The following is a 24236-nucleotide window of genomic DNA, read 5'->3' as shown; positions in this document are numbered from 1 at the left end:
GGTGGTGACCACTTACCAACAGGAGGCTCATTTGCCTGACCGCCAACTTATTACATAAATAATGATATTATAATCGTTATAATATTAAGTGACTAAAAGTGGCCCAAGATTTTTAGAGGATTTCTGCGTTCTTATCTACACTTCATTCTGTATAGTTTAATTGAAAGATTTAATTTAACACGTACATACGAAACATTTTAAATGGTTTTTAAAAATAAAATAGTCAGAAAGTACTGTTGCCTTCCTTATATTATTTTATATTCACTGGACATTTAATTTACTGATCATAATTCCTACGCATTATCAACAATCCAATTGGTATAAGAAGGTACTTTTATGTAGACTCCGGGGTAATTCGGAAGGGCACATTCATGTCCAAAAGAGGTAACTCCAATAACGACTCCTTGGTGAAGAAGAGGTCCGCCCGAGTCACCGCCACATGCATCTTTGCCACCCACGTCCAAAATTCCAGCGCATATCATATCCGTTGTTACATTAGTAGGGTACTCTTCCTCCAGCAACTCGTATATTTCTGCGTAATTTTCTCTGCAGATATCATGGTTGACTTTTTTTACATCAACTTGTTGAAGGATTTCTGATAAAGGACCATTATTCTGTGAAAAAAATATTGAGTGGTGTATTAATATATTTTAGGATCCAATATATTGTCAGATTAACTAATCTGGCATCGATTTATATCGTATCAACATTATCTCTAAGGTTTTATTAAAAAAAGTCACAGGTTGTTCATACTTAATAATAGATACGCCATAAATCGTATAATAATCATATGAGGTATAACGTCTGAGGTGGTCTAGGTAGGTATATGAGGGTCAGTGACTCTTACAATCGGGAGTGCCATGCAATACCGTACCATTGTACAGTCAGAGTAAGAAAACCTTCGTCAGTTTTCAAATTCATTCCTTTATCAAGTCGTAAACTCTTAGCACATAGAAAACTGCACATAAAATTAAACTAACATAGTATGATAATTAGGTTCAAAATAGTGTGAATTGCGACGCAATATGTCATACTCAATCGATAAAGCAGATTATCGCGCATACTTAGCACACGAAAATAGACCTTAAGGTGACGAACCTTCTCTTACTCCGACTCTACAAGGATTTACGTTCTGCTAACGTTTTTATCATTTTTACATTAAAAAAATATAGGAATATTTTTGATTTAAAAACTTCTCGCGCAAAAAAAGGAAAAACAATAATATAACTAGCTTATCATACATAAATTTGGCCCCATCCGGTAGCGGTGACGGTAGTGTTATCTGGGATGCTGTAGTTGGGTCCAGCGATTCGGGCAACTGCAACGCGGTTGGAGAATATGGCAGGGGTAGCGAGTTTCACTATAGCAATGTCGTGGTATAAAACAGGTGGCGAGTATTCAGGATGTACAACCCAATTTAGGGCTTTATGTAGATGACCGCCAGACGTTAGGAATGTCGAGCCCAGTCGTACTATGTAATACTCCGGTTTAATACTATCACTGTGAAATAAAAGATTTATTTAAAAAAAAAATCTAATAACATTTAACAAACCCACTTGAATGAAGTTGAAACCAAATGACAATCTTGTAATATTAAAATTAAAAATTCTAGCGTATAATATATGTACAGGATGCAGTGATTTTTAAAATTGTGATGATCGCCGAAAAAGCTATAAAATATGCCAATTATTTGTGTTGTAATTTTAAATTTCCAAACGAGAATGTTTTAGGAGTTTTTTTTTTATATTAAAGAAAAAAATATATAAATCATTTTTAAATATTTAAAACATGAATTACGTTCATAATTCATTTGAAGAGTTATCATTTTGTTGTGTTATGATTTTCGAAAGTTTACTTTCAACAAATAAGGAAATTAATTTCTCCTGAGTAGCTTATGAATACTTGGTAAGTATGAAATATATTCAATCAAATGACTTATGTAATAAACCTATTGCTTATCAGATACTATATTTGAAACTAACGAAAATATACATATATGTATAAGTGTTCAGAAAGAAATGCAGTCATCGGTGAATTCAATAGAGAAATTCTTATTTTACGACTTACAAGTAACAATGGGCTGCCGTAAGAACAGATCTGGACGTAATTAGAGACCCGCCACACATTGGATTAAGATCAAAAATGTCTCCATCTTCAGATATAAAAATGAAAGCCATAAAAGGGTAATCTTCTATATCAGCATCAGTTCCTCCAATAATACGCTGGTTAAGAGCGCCTGTTTCCGATTCTTTAACAACAAGCGGAGCAAGTGCGCTTGGCGCCGCTGAAATTAGAAAAATGAGTAGAAGCAATTAATAGTATTGCTGCGATACTATTTCACGAACTAGATTTTCTGACATTATATTAGTATCATAAAGCATTCCAATGTATTTTTAAATTAATCGGTTTAAAAATCCGGGCGTTATATCATGTTTGACGAGTATGTGTTTTTTAAGTTTTAAGATGAATTTGAATATTTTTTTTTTTTTTTTTAATAAATTACATTTCAAGGCTTCTATATTTTTTTGCCATGTAACATAATACTTTTCAGAAAATTGGGAAAATCCACCTTTGCAATGCTTATGCGTTACGTACTTTTCTTTTAAAATTACGAATAATGTAATAGGCTTATTTTTAAATCATTTTTTTTATTAATAATGTCAGTATCTAAGGTCGAACTAACAATTTTTGACCAAGAATAATGTTATTGTTGTAAAATATTTACATGAAAAATTTTATGACTTTGTTCGTAATCTACATGCGGAGACTCATCGAGGGTTGTATATTGTAAATAGTAAATAGAAAAATTCTTATGTTTGAGTAAAAAACGCTCAGTTTAATTTAATGAAATTAATAATATACCTTTACCAGTAGTATGTAGTTTCAATCAGGTTTAACGCTTTTAGGTGTACGTCCGTTATTACATACTTAACATGTGTCATCAATTTTAGAAATTATTATTATTTTTTCTAATTTTTAGTAAATTATTTATACTAATATGTATCTAATTTCTAAAGTCCAAGTAATATTCTTAGTTTTTGTTAAGATAATTTAAAATAAAAACAATTCAAATTTTACTCACCGAAGGCAGCAGCAACGAGAGATAACAATGTTATTAAGTACATTGTTTAATATTTAATTGTTTAATTCTATTTGGCGACTTTTTATATTGACAGTAATCTTTGTAATTATCTTTATCCGCGGCCGATAAACTTATTACTGAATTATATGTTATCTTTTACTTTATTTTGCTTATTTTTTTAAACAATTTCAAATAATCATACTGACCCAGTGATCCAAAGCTATTACAGTCGCAGGAAGAATATTGTATGCAATAGTAATATACAAAATTCAAAAATATTTATTGAACTTAGAACACTGAATTTATTTATTGATTTTCAAAATTCTACCACCGGTTCGGAATGAAACACAGACACTGTGAAGAACCGACGAAATAAACTCAGCGGGTTTTTTATTTATAAAAAGTCAGACCTTATATTTAGAAGTTTTATAAAAGGAAATCATCTCTTAATCTGAATATATTGAATTTTTTATATTAAATTCTTTAGTCTGCTACGGCATTCAAATTTACTTATGTTGGATGAAAATATTAACCGTAGATATAATTTAATTGAATACCTATTATCGGATAGGTACTAAAGTATGAGACCAAGTTATCGTAATTAGTTTGTTTTTAAGATATATGCCGGGCAGTTTGACCACCTGATGACAAGTGTTCACCATCACCCAACACCATACATATGCTTTGATGAATGCCAGCAGCCTTAGGGACTGAATTGGGATGTCCCTTGTGCCTGATACCTTGGCTCACTCACCCTTCAATACAAAGTATTGCTGCTTCGTGGTAAAATATATCATGATTTGGTGTGAGCTACATAGACGGGCTATTGCAAAGCCCTAAAATGGTGATATCGTTGTAACATATATCTAGACACGCGGTAGCGTGTCAGCCAAGTACTAGTAACTGGCGAGCAGCACCGTGTGTAATATTACACGAACTATTTGGAGCCACTTTTGACCTCCTCATAACTCGAAAACTATTAGACATAAACGTGTAAAACGTGTCTTAATGTGAATTTTAAGGTCTTTACGTGAATATATAACGAGTCGAATACCACCCTTAATTTTTTTAAATCCAAATATTTCCCTTTTAGTACTTTTGAGTATAGTCGACTTTCGTATTTATTACGTTATTAACTGGCATTTAACGAACATCAATGGTGCAAAATCATTATACTTTAAAAAACAATAATAATAGGGATTTCGGTACACGGCGCGCGACGCGACACCGGAGCAGCGGGATAGGAGCGTTGCGATAAAACCGAGTGGCAACCGCGCTCAAAAGAATTATTCCAATGCCTTCCGATGGAAGCTGCCTAGTCTATTTGATTGCAAATTCTTTGTTTGAGTATACTAGTATACAACAAAAAATAGGTTTCGTGAGACTTAAAATTTAAGTATGTACTCTAGCGCTACAAACGGGGATCCTTATTGCTTGGAAGAATAGTATCGAGCAAGCATGCTGATGTCAGCATAGGACTAGTGAAAGTGTCCAATATAAGGAAAAATAGAGAAGGTAAATTGGGACGTCGACAACAGCAATAGCGCACAGCCAAGGCAGATCTTAGGCAACAATATATTATCCTAAGTTATAAGAAGAAATGATATTTTATGTAGTTATAAATACATTTCAGGAAGGACCATTGTACTGGGCACCCATTTAGATCTCACTTCTTTTATCGTTGAAGTCAACAACCAAGGTATATATCATAATATTGGACTTGGCTCTCATTTTTACATTTATGTTTTTGATGGGATAGTTATATAAATATAAACATATAAAGTTTTAAATGAACCACCAACCTTGGCAACTATAATGATAATTATTGGCTTATAATTATATTAATAAGTAATAAGGAAGTTAACTGGCGAAAATAATCGTCCCGATAATAATATTTACATTAAACATTTAAATATATATAAATAAATATATATATATAATAGATAAAAGCCCGGGATGTAAATATATATATAATATTTATATAATATATAATGTAATAATAAATATTTGACGCGGATTCACTAGAAATCCGCGTCAAATATTATACGCGTTTTAGTGGACAGTAAAAGTTCAAGCTTTCTTCGTACGTCATTTCATTAAATTAGTTTCAATGGTTTTGGATGTGAAAGAGCAATAGACAGACAGAGTTACTTTCGTATTTATAATATATGTATATATGATGCTTGTAATTTGCAAAACATGAAATTATGATACTGTGAGTATTACTGTCAGTGATGTCATGATGTTACAATCACGATAATTGCCAATCGTTATTATCTTACGATATAACATATAATGAAAATTAATTATAATGATCTATGTAATTAATCAACATTATAAATAAATATTCGTCATATTTAAAAACAAAACAGTCATCGATTTTTTCCAATATATTCATCGTGTTTCCGTACATCCCGGGCTTTTATCTCGGATTTTATATCGCAAAGAAACTTTGGCTTAAAACGAGAAACAAGCTCTCTTCTTGGCTGTCTGTATCTGTCGTATGAAGATGCTTGATACCAAACATCGATTGGTGCACTTTGAGAGTAAGACCGCGTTGAATGCTATATGACTACTTAGTAGTGTTTTTATCCGGATTAAAGAAGTGGGAACTGGTGTAATTGAAGACAAGGGAAATAACATATTTGTTTCCCAGGTTCATTGGAAATATTGGTGGTAGTGACCACTTACCATCAGGCGACATAGTTACGAGCCCGAATACGGGTTTTATAAAAAAGTCGGAAAACTCGAACAATCCCTACAACTCAGTAAAAAACATTAGTCTCAGTAGGTATACAGGGTTATTGGTAATTTGACATATTCCCGTTAGGAGGTAATAGAGGTGACTATTTGCGTTAATTTTAACCCCCGTTTGCTTTTTAATAAACTTTTTGACACTTGATTCTTGAACTCAAAAATGGTTCACTATTGCATTATGCAAACGGGGGTTAAAATTATCCCAAATACACACCGCTATTACCTCCTAAAGTCCAATTACCAGTAACTCTGTATATTAAGAAGAAGAAAGTGTCAAAATAAATAGTAGGGCTTGTAATGACTAATACGTGATCAATGACAACATACTTATTTTAGCATAAGATTAATCGATTATAAAGATATAAACAATAAACCAAATGATGCGCGTGATATCATTTGTAGTTTGTTTTGAAAACACGAAAAACAAAAATACATAGTGTATCTCACTTAAATTCAATCGATGTTTTGATGATTTTTCTTATTTACTGAACCCTGATAGGAAGGTGTTTTCATTGTATACATCACAAGCTCATACGTTTGCAGATCGTTTCTCCCACGTTAGGAAGTCCTGAGGGACCAGGGGGTCCTGAGGGACTCGTCGACGCTGAGCACGTCAGAACACGTCATAAGATCGCTTTTGCTTGCCACCATGACGCCTTGAAAGTCTGCACGGCTATGCGGGCCTCAGGGCGAGGTCCTAGTATAAACCCCGGTTCCACCCTGTAACATTTGATTGCGTTTTTCTGATGAGGATTTCTCAGTACAATCCGAAGTTTGTAGAGTTTACACTCCCGCGAATGGTAACAAATAACAACAATTTCTTTTTCTCATAGGTCACCCCACTCGATAAATAAAATGTTCGGTAATCTTGAAACTTTTTTTTTTATGGAATTGGTTGGTGGACGAGCATATGGGCCACCTGATTTTAAGTGGTCACCACCGCCCACAGACAAAGGCGCTGTAAGAAATATTAACCATTCCTTACATCACCCATGCGCCCCCAACCTTGGGAACTAAGATATTATGTCCCTTGTGCCTGTGATTACACTGGCTCACTCACCCTTCTAATCGGAACTATATAATATAGTTATTATTAAAAGAATACAATTGTGTTTTCATAAACAAAAAGGTCTATCCGAGTTATTATTGTATTTGACATCATTCGATTTTTTGATATTTCTATTAATGATACATTTAGTAATCAGTACAAAGATAAAATATGACACGATATATTGTTATAAACACACTTTGATTAAAATCCAAAATCTTAAGGATAATTAATATTTGTAATGATTGAGTCAGTTAATCGATAGTTATCTGATACAATGTCTAATGATTAATATAATCTTTTTTTTATGAAATACTACTTTATCAGCAAGATTTCTGATAAGCCAGTTCTAAGATTCTCATAAGTCTATAATTATAACTCGCAGTATTCACAATATTTCGAAAGAATCGCTCAGACCCATCAAATTATAGACCTATAGCCATCACCCCTTTGTTCTCCAATAGAGTCCATTATAAACTACCAGCTCTTGCGGTATCTAGAGGAGTACTAGCTGATTAGTGACCGCCAGTACTGTTTCCGTCGGGGTCGCTCGGCCGGTGATCTTCTAGTTTACATTACTCATAAATGAGCGGAAGCGCTTCTTTCGAAGGTTCCTTTCTATGGGCTTCCCGGGAAATTATGCGAATGGATTACCAGCTTTTTGGCAGATCGGAGCATCGTTGACGGCGCATGCTCTGACTTAAAATTCGTCAATACTATTGTTCCACAAGGCTGCGTTCTATCGACTTGTTGCAAATCAGGAACATTCACTACTATGCAGACGACAGTGCCGTAGACATCTTATACACCGGCCGTACTAATATTTCTCGGGAACTAAAACAGAACTAATCCAATTGATATGGAATGTAATATATTAATATATAAAAAGTAGCTTAATATGCTGATAGTCGTAGAAGTGCAGGGCCAAGCTCTTTAATGCCAACGCTGTCAAAACTTTAACGGCTACAAAAAATGAACGAGATTTGTAAGTCTAAAATATCTACTTCAAATTAATTATTTCTTTTATAGACAACCAACTCACTATAAACATTTTTTTGGTAACCTAAAAACTATTAGTTATGTGTTTATCAATTTTTGTCAGTTACAGGGTTAACGTTGCGGAATGCGGACAAATAACTCTATAATGCGTGATAAAAATAAAACTGCCTAATCTAATTTAAATGTCACATTTAAATTTTGATAAAAATATTAATCCTTATTAAAATAAATAAAATATAAATTTTACACGTATATATGTATATATACAGCTGATTGTTTTGTATTGATTTATAATAATAATCATTTATTTCAGGCCAAGCCTATATAATTTTAGTCACTATTATCTTAAATACTAATGTTAGTCGGGCTATCTATCTTCAGTTTAAGCATTGGTGATTCCCGTCTATTTAAAACAGTTAATATAGTGTTCGGATTGCCGCTAAGGAGGCACATTTTTTACGTACGATGATTCTGATTTAGGATTTAATACGAGACATTTAAATAAATGTATGAAAAATAGACAATTATGTGCAGGGCCGAACAGTAAGTTTAGGGGGCCCTGGGCTAACACTACTTAAGGGCCCACCTAAGACATATCTGAACGTAGACATGAATTAATTTAATTGAATGGGCTTGATTAATTGCAGGACTCGCAGGGCTGCAAACCATACGATCTGTTTAACTTAATAAAGTTATGGATTCTTTCGTATTATCGCCTATTTTTGACTTTGACTTGACTTAGCTGGAATCCACGGGGCCCTGGGCTGAAGCCCAAAAAGCCATATGGTAGATCCGGCCCTGATTATATGTTTTGTATGCATTAGCACGGTAGGGTACAAGGTAATGTTTTTAATCATTGGCTTAGAACCTCTGGTTAAAATCCTTCTTAACCGCACCAAGTCAGGTTGTTAGCTTCTTTTTGATATAGATAGGCGGAAGGGCAAATGGGCCACCTGATTGTAAATGGTCACCACCGCCCGTAGGCTATAGACAGATGTTATGCCCCATGTGCCTCAAGTTATACTCTCATCATCATCTTCAAACCGGAATACGACAATAGTGATTATTGGTGTTTGGCGGTTGCATATCTAATAATCATATTATACCACCCATGGTGGTACCTACTCAGTCGGTCTTACATAAAGTGGTATCACCAAGTTCTTGTCACTAAGATTGTAACAGTTTGTATTCTTACATTAAAACATATTTTTCACTATATTAATTATAATACAGTACATAACTAAGCTTTTAATCTCTTGATAATTGTAGTGTCAATGACAATTAGATAAGCGTAAATTATATTCGATAAAAAACTCAACTAATTTTCATAATTATCTTAGACATAGACTTAGACATCTCCTAGGTTAAGCCACTGAGTTCGATATACGGCTTTTACTGTGAAGAAAATTCACACAGAAGAAATTAGTGGGAAAATTTACCCATGTGCTTTTATAACAGGATCCCCAAAAATGTTCAAAAGATTAGTGCCACCGGTTCGGACCGAAGAAGAATCAGCCAAATTAACAGAATAATTTTTTGTTTTATTTGAAATAGTCTTATAATGCGTGGCGACGATCGTTACCATTCCATTTCCATAGAGAAATTCTAAATTTAAAAAGAACTTATTAATTTTTAAACGATTGATTATCATTAAAAAAAATAGCTATTAAATTTTAAGCGAATGTTTAATATTAAAGTAACAAGATATCTTGATATCTATTGTTAACATTCCAACGATTTCCGTGCTTGTAATCCTTTACTAAATTCATTTCCGGGCATCCGTGATTAAAGAAGTTAATCAGTTAAATGACATTGACACAACTCGATTACTACTAAGCGGTTATCATAGTAATATTCCTTGTATCTTGAGCTGCATGAATTTGGGTTCTCGTGATATCCTTCGAATTTCGAAAAAGTTAAGACTTACCCATAATTAAAGATTGTTATCATCATTTTGTTTGCCCACATTGGAAATGGTACAATCGATAAAGGCTAGTACAAACAAATAATAATAAAAAAACCTCCACAGAGGTGAAATAATAAAATCAATCAATGTCGAATACGTTTAGTAACTATGATTAAAATCACGACAGCTAACACCCATACTTATAAACGTTGCTTAAGTAAACAATGATTTCTCTCTTTCTTTCATCATTCATTTGATATTTGAAAGAAGAGGACGCAGCATTTACATGTGACGTGATCGAATTGTGAAAGTTTAATATTATATACGAATCCTTTTGGAATTATTTGTAATGAATGAATGACAATGAATTTATAAGAAGTTTTGTATGTTTTTTTTTTTTGTTTTGTTTAGAGGAGCTTTCCTAAAATATTATATACTAGTTTCCGCTTGGAAGCTTCGTTGATATACAAGTATGGTTTTTTAGTATGGTTATCTTGACTTCATGTTAGAAAAATGATAGTCGGTTCGTGATAGTCGGTTGAATAGAACGTGAAAGCTTAAAAGTAAAAATAAACACACACACGTCAGCATATTTGATATTAGTATAATGCATTATGAAAAGTCGTTTACGAATGATACGATTATGACGCATGTTGTAAATGTATTCAGCTCGGAATACATAGAAATTAAATAACGTACACATTAGTCGATCGCCGTCTGCTATTCGTATTGACAGTATTGGACCTTTATTGAATTTAACATTTGGGTCAGTTAAAGCGTGAACAGTGCCACGGAGATTCATGCCATCTATTCATGAGCACAAAATAAATTTTTATCGAAATTATAGTATCTTGAAAGTAAGTCACTTTTAATTTATAAATTCATAATAATCACAATTTGTCTATAATTGTTAAGTTGGATTTTTTTTTTACCCTTAGCTGGTTTGCTTGTTCGAATACCCAGAATTGTTTTTTTGGTATCAATGCCAATGTAATTTCTTTTTCTTAATGTATTCTTATTTCAAGACAAGAAAAGCATAAAAAAATGTTAGTCGTTCTTGTTACACTCAACTTTTAAAAATAATAAATACACATCTGCTATTCAAACGTTTACGAACATACGTACTTCTAGAAATCTTGGCATTCAAAAAATAGAAAATTCTACAAATTATTTATTTTCCAAATATTTTACCACTTTTTAAAACTTTATTTATAAATAGGTATTTTATAAATACTTTACTTTATTAAACGTTTCAAGAGTTTTTTTTTTTAATGTTAGAGGTAGCCAACGAGCAGGAGGCTCACCTGATGGAAAGTGACTACCACCGCCCATGGACATCTGCAACACCGTGGGGCTTGCAGGTGCGTTGCCAGCCTTTCAGGAAGGAGTACGCTCTTTTCTTGTAGGTTCCAAAGTCGAAGAAACATGGGTACAGAAAAAATAAAAGAATAAAGCGATCTCTTCCAAGCAATCTACATTATTATTTGTCCAATTATCTTTTGGATACACCGATTAATTTTAATCAAATATCACTATTTCCAATTTCAGGGAACTCACGGAGCTTTACTGTGTTTATTCTTCAGCTATGAATACAGCAGTGGACTAAAACATTGTGAGGAAACCTGCCTGTGTTAGATGATAATCTCTTACCAAATAGCACTGGAGAAGCGTATTGAATAACGTTTATATCTGAGTAGAGTATTTTCATATTTACCGCTGTAACATCTGTCATACAGGCTATGACAGACACATCCACAAATATCGTTTTAATTTGATGACTCCTATCAAACCAGACGAAGCAACGGTTTACAAAAAGTGGATATTATGATTTTAATAAGAAATAAGAGCAACCGAATAGGAGAAGAAAGGGGTATGCATACATATTTTAATATGACATTCATTCTTATTATTTAAACTATTATGGACCCACAACGAATAACTATTTTATTTGTTTGTACCACAAAAACAAAAGAATATCATTAATAGTTTAAGTATCAAACACATTCAAAAATATTGTATGTGATTTAAAAATGAAATAAAAAGAATAACAACAAATTTATTAACATAAGAATTGATAACATTAAGTGCTTAAATATATACAAATATGAATTAAAATAGTTACTATATAAATGCTAGCAGCATTTCCCCGTTGAATCGCAATTCCGATCCTCTGGACTAAAAACGAACCAGCGCTCCTGTCACCGGGGGAGGCAATAAGGCGAGGTGTTATACTTTTGATGAAGCTTTTTGCACCATTACTCCAAGGGCCAAGTGTTTCAACAGCAAATGGGACAAAAATGTAATTAGACATAAGGCACGAACATTTAGATCTTTTTCTTGCTTCAGCTTTTTTCGCAGCGGCACCGGCTCTTAACATTGTTTTTCGGATATGAGATGAATTAACAATATTATGAATCGTAACTTAATATTTTTATATTTTTAGAGTTCTATGATACAGAATCAGTGTCGTGTAAAGTAAATGGTCCACTGGCGTTAGTGCTGCGTATTTCGAGAGTAATAGGCGTTGCTCATTTACGCTTCGTACCACTCAACAAGGCGTACAGAGTTTCTCTGTGCCCCCATTGTGTGTTTCATTTGTACATATATCTCGCTTGCATACGTAAGTTTTACCTCCTGTAGCTAGCTTGATCCGATACATATATCATGTGTTGTTTTGCACAGTATTAATTGATGGTATGATAGTTTTGCACAATTTATAAGTGGCATATTAATTAAAAATACATGTTTACTGCCAATTTCTTAAAGAGAGCCGAGATGGCCAAGTGATTGGAACGCGTGCATCTTAACCGATGATTTCGTGTTCAAACCTAGGCAGGCACCACTGAATTTTAATGTGCTTACTTTGAGTTTATAATTCATATCGTGATCGGCGGTGAAGGAAAACATCGTGCGGAAATCTGCATGTGAATTTCAACGAAATTCTGCCACATGTGTATTCCACCAACCAAAACTTCTCCTCAAAAAAAGAGGAGGCCTTAGCCCAACAGTGGGAAATTTACAAGATGCTAATGTAAAAAAAAAAATATCTTAAATATTAAAGTTTGATTAACTAACTCAAATCTCAATGATTATTGGTCGATGGCAATCGATGACGCAAAAGACGACAAATGAGCGTTCGGTGTTCAGTCAAATGTAATGTTGACTATGCGTTATATCAGAAACTACTATTGATACTTAGGTCAATTAATTTCGTGTCCTCTTCTAATGTTTTAGTTTTATGCTGTTAATTCTAATTTTTTTTTATTATATGTGTAGATAGGCTGACGTATTGAATAAGCAATCTCATTGAGTGAAGTAATAGAAACCAGAATATAAACCATCTAAGATGTTATGTCCCTTGTACTTGTAGTTACGCTGGCTCAGTCAAATTGCTGCTTGGCGGTAGAATACCTAATGAATGGGTACTAAGCGGGCTTGCACAAAACTCTAGCACCGAGTGAAGTGTGCCTATCTTTCTTTTCAGTACTAGTAGCAGTTATCGCCTACGCACACGACTATTATGTTAATGATCCAAAACGAAGTATTCGCACACTACTGGGTTTGTCAGATTTATTCATTAAAGTTGATTTCATCTTATCGAACGTAGTAGTGATAGTCGCGGTATTCGATATGAGGAATAGAATGAAAAGACTTATCATGTATATACACAATATCGAAGTGGTAAGTATTAAATAATCTAACATTTATAAATAAGACGAATTACTGAACATGATTTTCAGACAAGATATGTTTTATATAAATTTTATCGTATTTGTTTAATTAAATTTAAAACCTATCTGACGTAAAATCAAGTCTTTTCCGAATGTATGTAGTATTATTATATCAGAAAACATTTTCACTCTAATTTATTGTATCCATAATAAAAAATCCTATTTTATCCATATTAAAAATACTGGTACCGGTACCGGTTTAACGACAGGCACAAATCAAAATATATCCTTTATTCAAGTAGGCTCATAAAAGCACTTTTGAATCGTCATGTTACACTGTTTGAATTAAATTTAAAACTACCACCGATTCGGAAAGTAAATTATGTTGAAAATAAACGGCACAAGGGACGTAACATCCTAGCTCCTAAGGTTGATGGTGATTGGTGATTTAAGGAATGATTATCTCTTGCAGCTCCAATATGTATGTGGATAGTGGTGACCACTTACCATCAGGTAGCCCATTTGCACGCTCAACATTTTTTTTTTCTTTCAGGTTAATAATATTATATCGCATGACTTTCTTAATTTAAAATTAAAGACGTGCAAAACGATTATATATTGTTTCTTCATAGTACTAACAGCATTCGCTGTATATGACATAAGCGATTCGATCATTTATGTAGTGAAAGATGAACTAGATTGTAAGTATATACACATAATCAAATTTGGTCAATGTCCATGTGCACTGGTCCAAGTAAGGCCTTTTAGATACCACTCACACGCCACTCGTTCGATGGTCAGCAATCAATGTCTCAAACAGAAAAGTTACCAGACCTTACAACCTGTATTGTTATACCTGTATTGTTATTATTATTATAAATAAAAGTACAAATACAAATACATTTAATAATTATTAGATAATAGGCAACGAAATTTAATATTATTCACGAGCAAAGATTGAAACAAGGAAGACGAAAGTCGAGTCGAGCAGGAACTTCAACTCGCGCTAGGAGTACCAATTCCACTTGGTTTTAATAACTTTTAAAATTATTTGTTACAGTAATAATAGTACCGTATACTTTATGCTTTTATATAAAGTGTACAATTCGACTATCAATACAAATGTATTTTTTTGTAATAATATCTTTGCTGAACGAATCACTAGAGCTGATCAATAAGCAATTGGTCGATTTGGGTTTGAAGCTGAGATTATTCAGTTAGTATAATCATTTGTTTTTAATTTAAATTATATTATATATATATATTTTTTTTATGGCATTGTTTGGCGGACGAGCATATGGGCCACCTGATAGTAAGTGGTCACCACCGTCCACAGACAAAGGCGCTGTAAGAAATATTAACCATTCCTTACATCACCTATGTGCCACCAACCTTAGGAACTAAGATGTTATGTCCCTTGTGCCTGTGATTACACTGGCTCACTCACCCTTCTAACCGGAACACGACAATACAGTGTACTGTTATTTGGCGGTAGAATATCTGATAAGTGGGTTACCAAGTAAACATATACATATAAAATTTGTACACAAATTCAAAAAGTATAAATTCTTTACACTTCTAATATAATAATAATATTTACTATACTGTATTTATTTATACTACAATACCAGTATTGTTGCTTTGCGGTTCGAAAGGTCTGTGAGCCAAATTAGCTTCAGGCACAAGAGAATTCACATCTTAGGTCCTTAGGTTGGCTCATTGGCAATTTAAGGAATGTCGAACAAATTCCTCATAGGAACAATTCGTATCGGCGCTGGTGATCAATTATTATAAGCTGGTCCTTTTGCTAAAAATATTGTACAAAATAATACGATAAAGGAACTTTTATTTGTGCATGTTTTCTAAAAGAAAATTTACACCGTCTTGTTCTAATAAATTTTTTTGTCTGCTACGACATACTCCTTATTTAAATCTTGACCGTCTACTTCCTTATTTTTTTAAGCTGGGCCTAAGTCCAATGATGTGATGTCAGCACATTCAAAAACTCGCCGTCTCTTTCACGCATACCTGTTGATATGCAATACAGTGGTAGAGATAAACAGAGACGAAGGAACTATCGTGCTGCTCATACTTACTAACACCGCTTTAGACATAATGAACAGCCTATATATTATGGCATCGGCGGTCACTTTATCAGGTATATTTATAAGATGTACTTGCTTTATGCTGGACCCTACGAAAATAAAGATGCAGAATAATGTACATTATAGAACAATGTTTATATAGTACTAACTATATATGATGATGACGATGAGGGTGATGGCGGTGATTACTTGACTGTTTTCCGTCACAGGGATCAATTTCTGAGGAGAACAGCCTCCTAGACATATTTTATACTCAAGTGTGTGCGTTAACACAGACGCACTTTCCATTCCCTGGCTCTCATAATCTGATAGGACGGCAAACCTTACACGACCGTTAAGAGTTCAGATGCAGGACCAACGGCAGGGAGTGTGCACACTTTTACGTTACTTAGAATTTTTAAACATAGAAATCCAATAATTATTTCTCGGCCCGTCTTAGGGTCTGAACCCACCATCGCGATTTTTGGCCTTGTATCTAGCCACTAAAACAATTAGGCAGTCAAGTAAATATACCTAACAAGTAAGACAAAAGTAACTCAGATAACATCTAGCGAACCTAATTCAATCTTAAGTTAACATGTTAGTATTCGAATAAATAAAGTGTTTATTTCGATTTTTTATTAATTTGTACTGATCATTCTTATTACAGTTGAATCTCTGTTGAAATTTTTAAATAGCGAATCAGTGACTATTTTGTGGTTTATATACCAAATTAGCAATCTCTTTCTTTGGATGGAACCTTGTCATCGGACACAAGATAAGGTAATCGGTTCATTATTCGTCATTTAAATGCAAAGTTCATAGTTATATTCGTAGTATTATTATTATTATTTATCTCATATCGGCCACATCAGTTCCAGGCTATATTGAACACAGTTAGCAAACTAATGTGCACGCCGTCTCGAGTGAAACTGCCAGTGCTGTTTAATTTCTATGAATTCCAAATTCCGAAGTTTCGACCTCACGGTGTATGCGATTTTACGAGATCGATTTTGGCTACGGTAAGATTACAGAAAATCATCAGATTTTTTGCAAATGAGATATTTATAATCAAATTATACGAAGATAGCCATTGCGAGTCAATATTTCTATTAACATGAGAATTAATAACATTAAGTACGTAAATAAAACATAAATTAAAAATAGTCACTATAAATCTTGACCGCGTGGAATGATGGCAGGAATCTAGCATTTCCCCGTTCAATCGCAATTCCGATCGTCTGGGCAAAAAAACGAACCAGCCCTCTTGTCCCTAGTGGAGGCTTATAATAAGGCAAGGTGTTTGTACTATTAAGGAAGCTTTTTACAGTACTATTCCAAGGGCCAAGTGTGTTGACAGCAATTGGGACAAAAAAATAATTTGACATAAGACAAATATTCGTGTATTTGGATCGTTTTTTCGCTTCAGCATTTTCCGCAGCGAAAGCGGCACTTAACATTGTTTCACGGATATGACAACCAGCATGTCAACGCATGTAGCGTCCCACACGTGGGCTATATATATTGCAATACTTATTATTAAGCTTTGCTATTACTATAGCCGGATTTTCAATACCCATTAAAATTTGACTAGGGTATAGGTAATAGGTATTTAATTAGTTTGACAAAAAAAAGACCCGCTGAGTTTCTTTCGCCGGTTCTTCTCAGGTCAGGGTGTTTCCTTTTCCGAACCGGTGTTAGTGTTTAATTTGAATAAAGTAAGTGTAATGCTTCTATATTGAATAAAGGAATTTGTGTTTGAGTTTGACTATAAAGCAATTATAATTTTCAGATACTTGGCATCATGGCTACTTTTTTGATCATCATTAGACAATTTAACATCAAAGATAAAATTTATTCAGAAGAATCACTAGTATAATAGAACATTTCAAATAATATTTAGATAAGTATGGTCGTTTTTAATATCAATTAATTCGTTATTATACACATATTATGTGACTTAGATATTTAAATAATATTCATGTGTAAATACGAGTATAAGAATGAAAAAAAAATAACATGTCAAATGAACAGACTTTTATTTTACTAGGTATAATCTCGGACTATTCGTTAGACAGTTTCGACGTAATCTGTTTCGGGGTGTTGTAAATATGGAACTAATAAAATTGTGTGAATAAATTTTATATTCAACCTCAACTTATAAAATCTGTACTAATATACTCACTAAGTTTATCTGTCTACTTTTTGAATTGAATTTTGTAAAATTTGGTATGAAGCAAGTTTGAATCACAAGGAGGTTATAAGATACTATTTATACATAAAAAGTAGCAGTAGTAGTATATAAGTAGTATGATAGACTACCACGAGCCATGAGCAAAATTTAGTATGTTATCTAGACACGCGGTAGCGTGTCAGCCAGACCTTAGGCTACAATATATTATCCTAAGTTATAAGAAGAAATTATATTTTATGTAGTTATAAATAAATTTCAGGAAGGACCATTGAACTTGGTACCCATTTAGATCTCACTTCATTTGTCGTTGAAGTCAACAAGCAAGGTATATATCATAATATTGGACTTGACTCTCATTTTTACATTTATGTTTTTGATGGGAATATTTCAAAATAATATATGTCGGAGAAACATCGTTCTTGTTGACATCGTCGTCAATGGTTACGGGCTTAGTGTTTTACAGTATTTTAATTAAAATAAAATCAAAAAATTAACACTTAACAAGTAACAACACTGAGCAGCGGGTTCAGGGCACCGATTTGACCTTTATAGGCAATCTTTTACACTTTTGAAGACTCTAGTCGATCTGTCCTTTTTTATCAAAATGTATTTGTCAGAACTGTCTGAATCTCTGTCAACCCGATGGCGCCTCGACCCCGGTCGAGGCAAATGCATTGGTCGTTACAAGAAATACACCATTCATAACTTTAATTAAAACAGTATAGTTTTAAACTTCTAAAAAAATGTAACAGAACAAAATATAATTAAGTAATGATCATCATGTAGAATTCAGTTTTGGGGGTCCCTCAAAGATCAGTTCTTAGACGTTTACATTTCCTCATATAATTATATTTTGTTTATGATATAGGTTGGCGGACGATCAAATGGGCAACCTGATGGTAAGTGGTCATCACCGCAAAAAAAAGTATGTTAAATAATACAAATATATACACATAGGTACATGTATAATGTAGCACATCGAATGTAATAAATGTGAAAGCTTATTTAAAATGTATATGTCTCACAGTTTTTATAATAAATAAAATACGCTTATCAAATGACGTGTAGCTTGAGTCAAAAGGTAGTATATACATATATTGTTTAGTTTGTTTCAGATAAGGGTAACATAGTAACATGTACATTAAATACAATCAATAATGGTATTACAGGGCATCAACTTCTATTTTAAATGCAATGAAACTTGCACAACCATTAAGTTAGACCTCTCAAGCCTCTTCAAAACATCGCGACCAAAGTCTCTCATTTGAAGAAGAAGGTTTAAAAAGAGTTCATTCATATATTAATATACCTATTTCATTTATATTCGACTCGATTATTTAATATTTTAATATATTTTTTTAAGATAATGGTTACTTTGTATGTTATCACTTATTTTAAAATTAAAGCAAAGTTGTTTTATAGCATGACTGTACATAAGTAGCAAATTGAATGACTAAACAATTATAATCTTGATATATTTCATACAAATTACGATTTAAATGGCAAATCTTACCTTTACAAATTACATATCAGACTCGATTAAGTTTTTAAATTATTAAATTGCAATAACACAATCGTGTATGTAGTGTATACGCCGAAGATAGACAGCAGTAACGACAAGTTGACGGCGAAGATGCGCCAGACGGTGACGTTCATCGGGCAGATTTCGAGGAATTTGATTCCGTCTAAAATTTTATTTCGCAGTTCGTCATCTGGAAATTATGTACAATTACATACACGCCTTTGTGCAAATCCCTCTGTGTTGATACCACCTCCTTATGATATATTCTAAGGATCGTTCAAGGTTGGATAAAATCATAAAAGTTATAGCAAAAATAAGAAAATGGAAAATACGGCATGTTTTAAACACACTAGGTAAGCTAGGCAACACTCATATGGATTCATTGTGTAAATTCAGGATGTGTCACTAGCTCAATATAAAAGCATTGATCTTACTATTACAAACTCTGTATCGTCTGATCATGTTAGATTTAATCTTATCTGCTTCAGCGCTTCCTAATTCCCCAAAAACAGCCGGAACACATGGCAGAACGATATTGAGAAATGCTTCAATAGTAAACATACTATTGAACTGTAAAGGAAAATGACGTTCTACACATAAATATGTCAATTTAAAATGAGATATTTATATTAATATCTCCTAAATAATTTTCGAAATGTTCAGCTAACAATTTTATGTCAACGTTATTTACTATTGCATTTAAACACTAAAATGTTATTATGCTACAAATTCTTATCATAGAATTAAAGAAAAAAATATTATTAGCACTTACTTTAGATCTCATATTCTGACTAATAACCTCAACAGTACTAAGCAAAGCAATAAAACAAGTCGGTAAGGCCATCACCATCTAAAATAGCGTTAACAAAACATCATTAGAAATTTTAAAAACTCAAGATATTAAAAAGGAGTACGAACTCGATTCATTAATTGATGTACAAAAGCACGCAGTAGTTAAATATTTTCTATTCAAACCTGTTTTTATATACTTGCCATCAACTTCGGCGCGTTGCCAATATTTTTGATACTTCGTAGTAATCTGCTATAAATTAGCAAATATTCAATTAATTTCATACTTGACAATTTGATTTGCATTTCGCTTTCAGGATTTGAAGTGTTTGCAGAGATATTCATTGCTATTCTTAGAGATTTCAAACGAACCCACAATATTTCGAACATCATCATTCTGGTCATGTGATTCAAATGTAATGACAATAACATTAACGTATTTGCTACAAGAATTATTTTTCCAAACCAGTTGAAAGTAAATGGCCATGTTAATATAAATCGATATAAATTCAATAAAAAGACACCGATGAATATAAAAAAACAGAATCGCACTTTATGTTTTTCTATCTTAACGAGTCCCAAAGGATCGACCTTGTTCGATTCTTCCAAGTAATTGAAGAAATGTTCTCCGTCACTTATTAGAGACACTAGAAGCGAAAAGTTTAAATTCACTATTTTGAGAAAAATTATGATGATCGCTCCATATTGATTCGCTCCCATGAATTCATAATTACAAAAGTACATCAAAACTATTGCAAATGCTATACAGTAAATCTTAGCAATAACAGCGAATGCTAAACTGTTGTGAAGTTTTGAGTAACATCCTAGAAATAGGCGAGTCGTCATAATGAACTTTATTATATTATAATCGATCTTATTCATTTTATTACATTTCTGACCGGGCATTATGGAATTTATAATAAAAACACTCTCGCCTGAGTTCTGTTCTAACACTAAAAAATTCTTATTCAAAACATAATTACGTAAGTACTTTTATAAACATCGTTACAATCATTCAAAATTCAGGCACAATTAATCAAACTCATTACAAAATAATACTAACAGTTAGTTTGTTTAGTGAATACAATTATGTGAATGACATTTTTCTTGATTGCAAGTAAATGGAGTTCCAAGGACGACTATTTCGATTGACGATTCGTTTAGATTATTATATTTGATAAACGAAGAAAAAGTATTTTATGTAATATTTTTATGGTGACTCAATACAGTCGTGATTATCATATTTTTATTGTTTAGCTCACTCACCATTAAAGCCAGAATATAATAGGTTTACTGTTAGATGAGCTTGCACAAATGTATCACAAACTATCTCGAAGTACACCGCAATTCATACAAAGATAATAAAACAGGAAGTATGAAGCAACAGGAAAATGTACACTTTATTTTATAATTTAAACAAAACATTTACAGTGTCCTAAAAGGGACCATATGTGATTAAACACATCTTAGTATTCTTTTTTCAAAAGCTTCACATTTTGCCAGTCGCATTATTGTAAAGCTGAGTCAAATTTTCAGTTTGGAGTCCATACTGCACTATTATAACCAAGTATGTTATCAAACCGCCAAACAACTGAAAAATAAAACATAAGTTTGCCATCGACAATATAATATAGGAACGACCTGACTATTCTCGAATGTCAAGAGTTTTTTTAAAAAAAACTGTGCTGTCTTTACACACACGATATTAACTACACAATTATAATATATTTATATTGGAAACATAAATCGAAAAAATAATAATAATAATAATCGAATAAATAAAAATAAAAGAGTCCAGCAAGTTTTCATTAATGGTAGATACATCATAATGGTTCTTCTGGATCTAAGTTAAAAATGGGTGTTCCCCAGGGATCAATTTTGGGTACCTTTCTATTTCTAGTATATATAAATGATCTTCCTTTCTATGTTAAAGGTATTTGTGATATAGTGTTGTTTGTTGACGATTCTTTACTGATTTTTAAGGTAGACAGGAAAAAAACTGACTATGACGATGTGAACTGTGCATTGTCACAGATACACGATTGGTTTACAGTAAATAATTTAGTTTAGAATACTCAAAAAACAAAATGTGTAGTTTTTACCCTACCCGATGTTAGAAAGCAAAATTATAATATATCTTTAAATGGTGGCCGTCTTGATGTAGCCGATACTACATTTTTTTAGGGAATAGCATTGGATTCCAAACTTCAGTGGAGTCCTTATTTATCGTCCCTGACACGAAGACTCAGCTCCGCAGCATACGCGATGGAAAAGTTAAACCATTTAAACCATTTATTTTTGCTACACATACACATACATTACAACGATTATACACAAGAAAATAATTAAATTCAAGGAATACAGTGTAGGTAGCAAGGAGTTCATCTCAATATATGCTGTGCTAATGCACAACACTGATTTTCAGATGGCGCCTGACTATTGAGTGAACATAAACACACACACGCGCACACGCAAATTAATTATGAAAAATAAATAAATTAAAAAGCACTTATCCTTGAAAAAAAACCACATTAAACTGAATTTGACAAGAAGAAATGCATCACAAGAACTTAGGAACTTACCCGAAAAAAAAAAAAGACATGAAAAATTAATATGATAAATACTAAGACTAAGAGGGAACATGACTGACACTATATTTGAATTTTCAATATATTTTAAAACATAAAATAAAAAATCCCTCAACAATTAACCAACCACCCATCATAAACTAGAGATATACGTGATAATATGATTGATCGCGTGATGTCATTTATAAATGAATTTATTGTTGCCTTTGAAGTTAAAGTTACCTGCATCATAAGCGTTCTGTCAATAGTGAACATGCTGAGTGGCGAGTAGCTTGCGTTGCTTAGTATCATGATTCGAGAGAACAACTCCAGCTCATGTTCCACTTCTCTTTCATTTTCCTTGGACTTTCCACTGATGATTAATTTATGTGTTCGTTGCATCTGTCAATATTCACTGCTTATCAAAGGTCTTCACTCCCCTCGAGGAAAAGATTTGGAAAGTCCAAATCTTTTCATTTCACTTTACCGATATACTGCGTTTAGGTACTGCTTGTGATATTATGTCATTCCAGAAATGCTAATTTATTATATGTTTTTCTCCGCAAAGCACGAGACAAAACTAGATCCGTAGAGTTTTTGTAAATTTGTACTTAATAAGTCGGTCTAAATAATACACAAAACCCAGATTACTAAGATCTCTTCATTGGAAGATATCAAATATTAAAACATACATTTACTTACCTCATAATGTGTCTGATGAAATTGTTCAATATAGTATATGATAAAAGATATACAACATATACACCAAAAGCTAAATACAATATTGGAGTAACTCAAAAAATTAGTCTCTATGGAGTCTGTAAAGAAACGTGTGTCAATGTTTTTAACGGTTACTTTTAACTTATATTCAATAAGCAATTATTCAAGTGTGACTAACAAGATGTTTTGTAGTGGAATGAAAAAAAAATAAAAAAAATAAACAAACGAAAGAATCTGAATTAAAAAATAAAGATATGTAAAGGGTAAGACAAGAGTGTCAGCACCTAGTGCATACCATAAAATTGCAAAGTAAGTGCACTTATTACTGAACCCACTGTCATAAATTTATTATTCAGATAATTTAATGTTATAAAAAAAGCACGAGAAACTACGACGCAAAACGACTAGAAGCAAAGTAGATATCAAGACGATGAGTAACAATGATCACGTGATATCCAAAGTAATTCGAAAAAAAGACATAAAATAGATAAAATACCAATAAATAAGTCTGATTGTATGCTTACTTGAAATTAACGTACTAATCATTTGATAAAGTTGTATCTCTAAATGAATTGCCATGTATAGGATTGCCAGTATCATGTTAACGCCTTCAGCTCTTGTTGTGTTCGTAACTATTTCGCATATACATACATAGGATATTGCTAATTCGCGAATTATTTGTGCTATACTTTCTTGTCTACCTATTTAAAAAAAAAATATATAATTCACAAAATATCTTATAAATCTACAATATAATCCAATACAAGACCTATAACGCCGGATTTAGATTGAATGTTTTAAAACGCTGTGAAGCATTAAATTGTTATTTTACAAATCATTCCATCTCCCAAAATTAAGTTAAACATTTGCTTATAATAAAAATAACATTTGCTTAAG

General features: G+C 32.6%; 1 protein-coding gene across 1 annotated transcript in view; it reads right to left on the bottom strand.

The window, feature by feature from the left end:
- Positions 1–208: 208 nt before the first annotated feature.
- Positions 209–24236, bottom strand: part of LOC125072123 (trypsin, alkaline C-like) — a 65559-nt gene continuing 41531 nt past the window's right edge. Inside the window, exons 2-4 of the mRNA XM_047682635.1 lie at positions 2068–2284; positions 1242–1500; positions 209–614 (exon numbers count right to left, since the gene is read on the bottom strand). Coding sequence (XP_047538591.1) covers positions 294–614; positions 1242–1500; positions 2068–2284 — 797 coding nt within the window. The 3' untranslated portion in view covers positions 209–293. The remainder of the gene's footprint in view (positions 615–1241; positions 1501–2067; positions 2285–24236) is intronic.

Source organism: Vanessa atalanta, chromosome 20 (assembly GCF_905147765.1).
Source record: "Vanessa atalanta chromosome 20, ilVanAtal1.2, whole genome shotgun sequence".
In the NCBI taxonomy this organism is placed as follows: domain Eukaryota; kingdom Metazoa; phylum Arthropoda; class Insecta; order Lepidoptera; family Nymphalidae; genus Vanessa; species Vanessa atalanta.
This window is presented reverse-complemented; position numbering and strand designations above follow the sequence as displayed.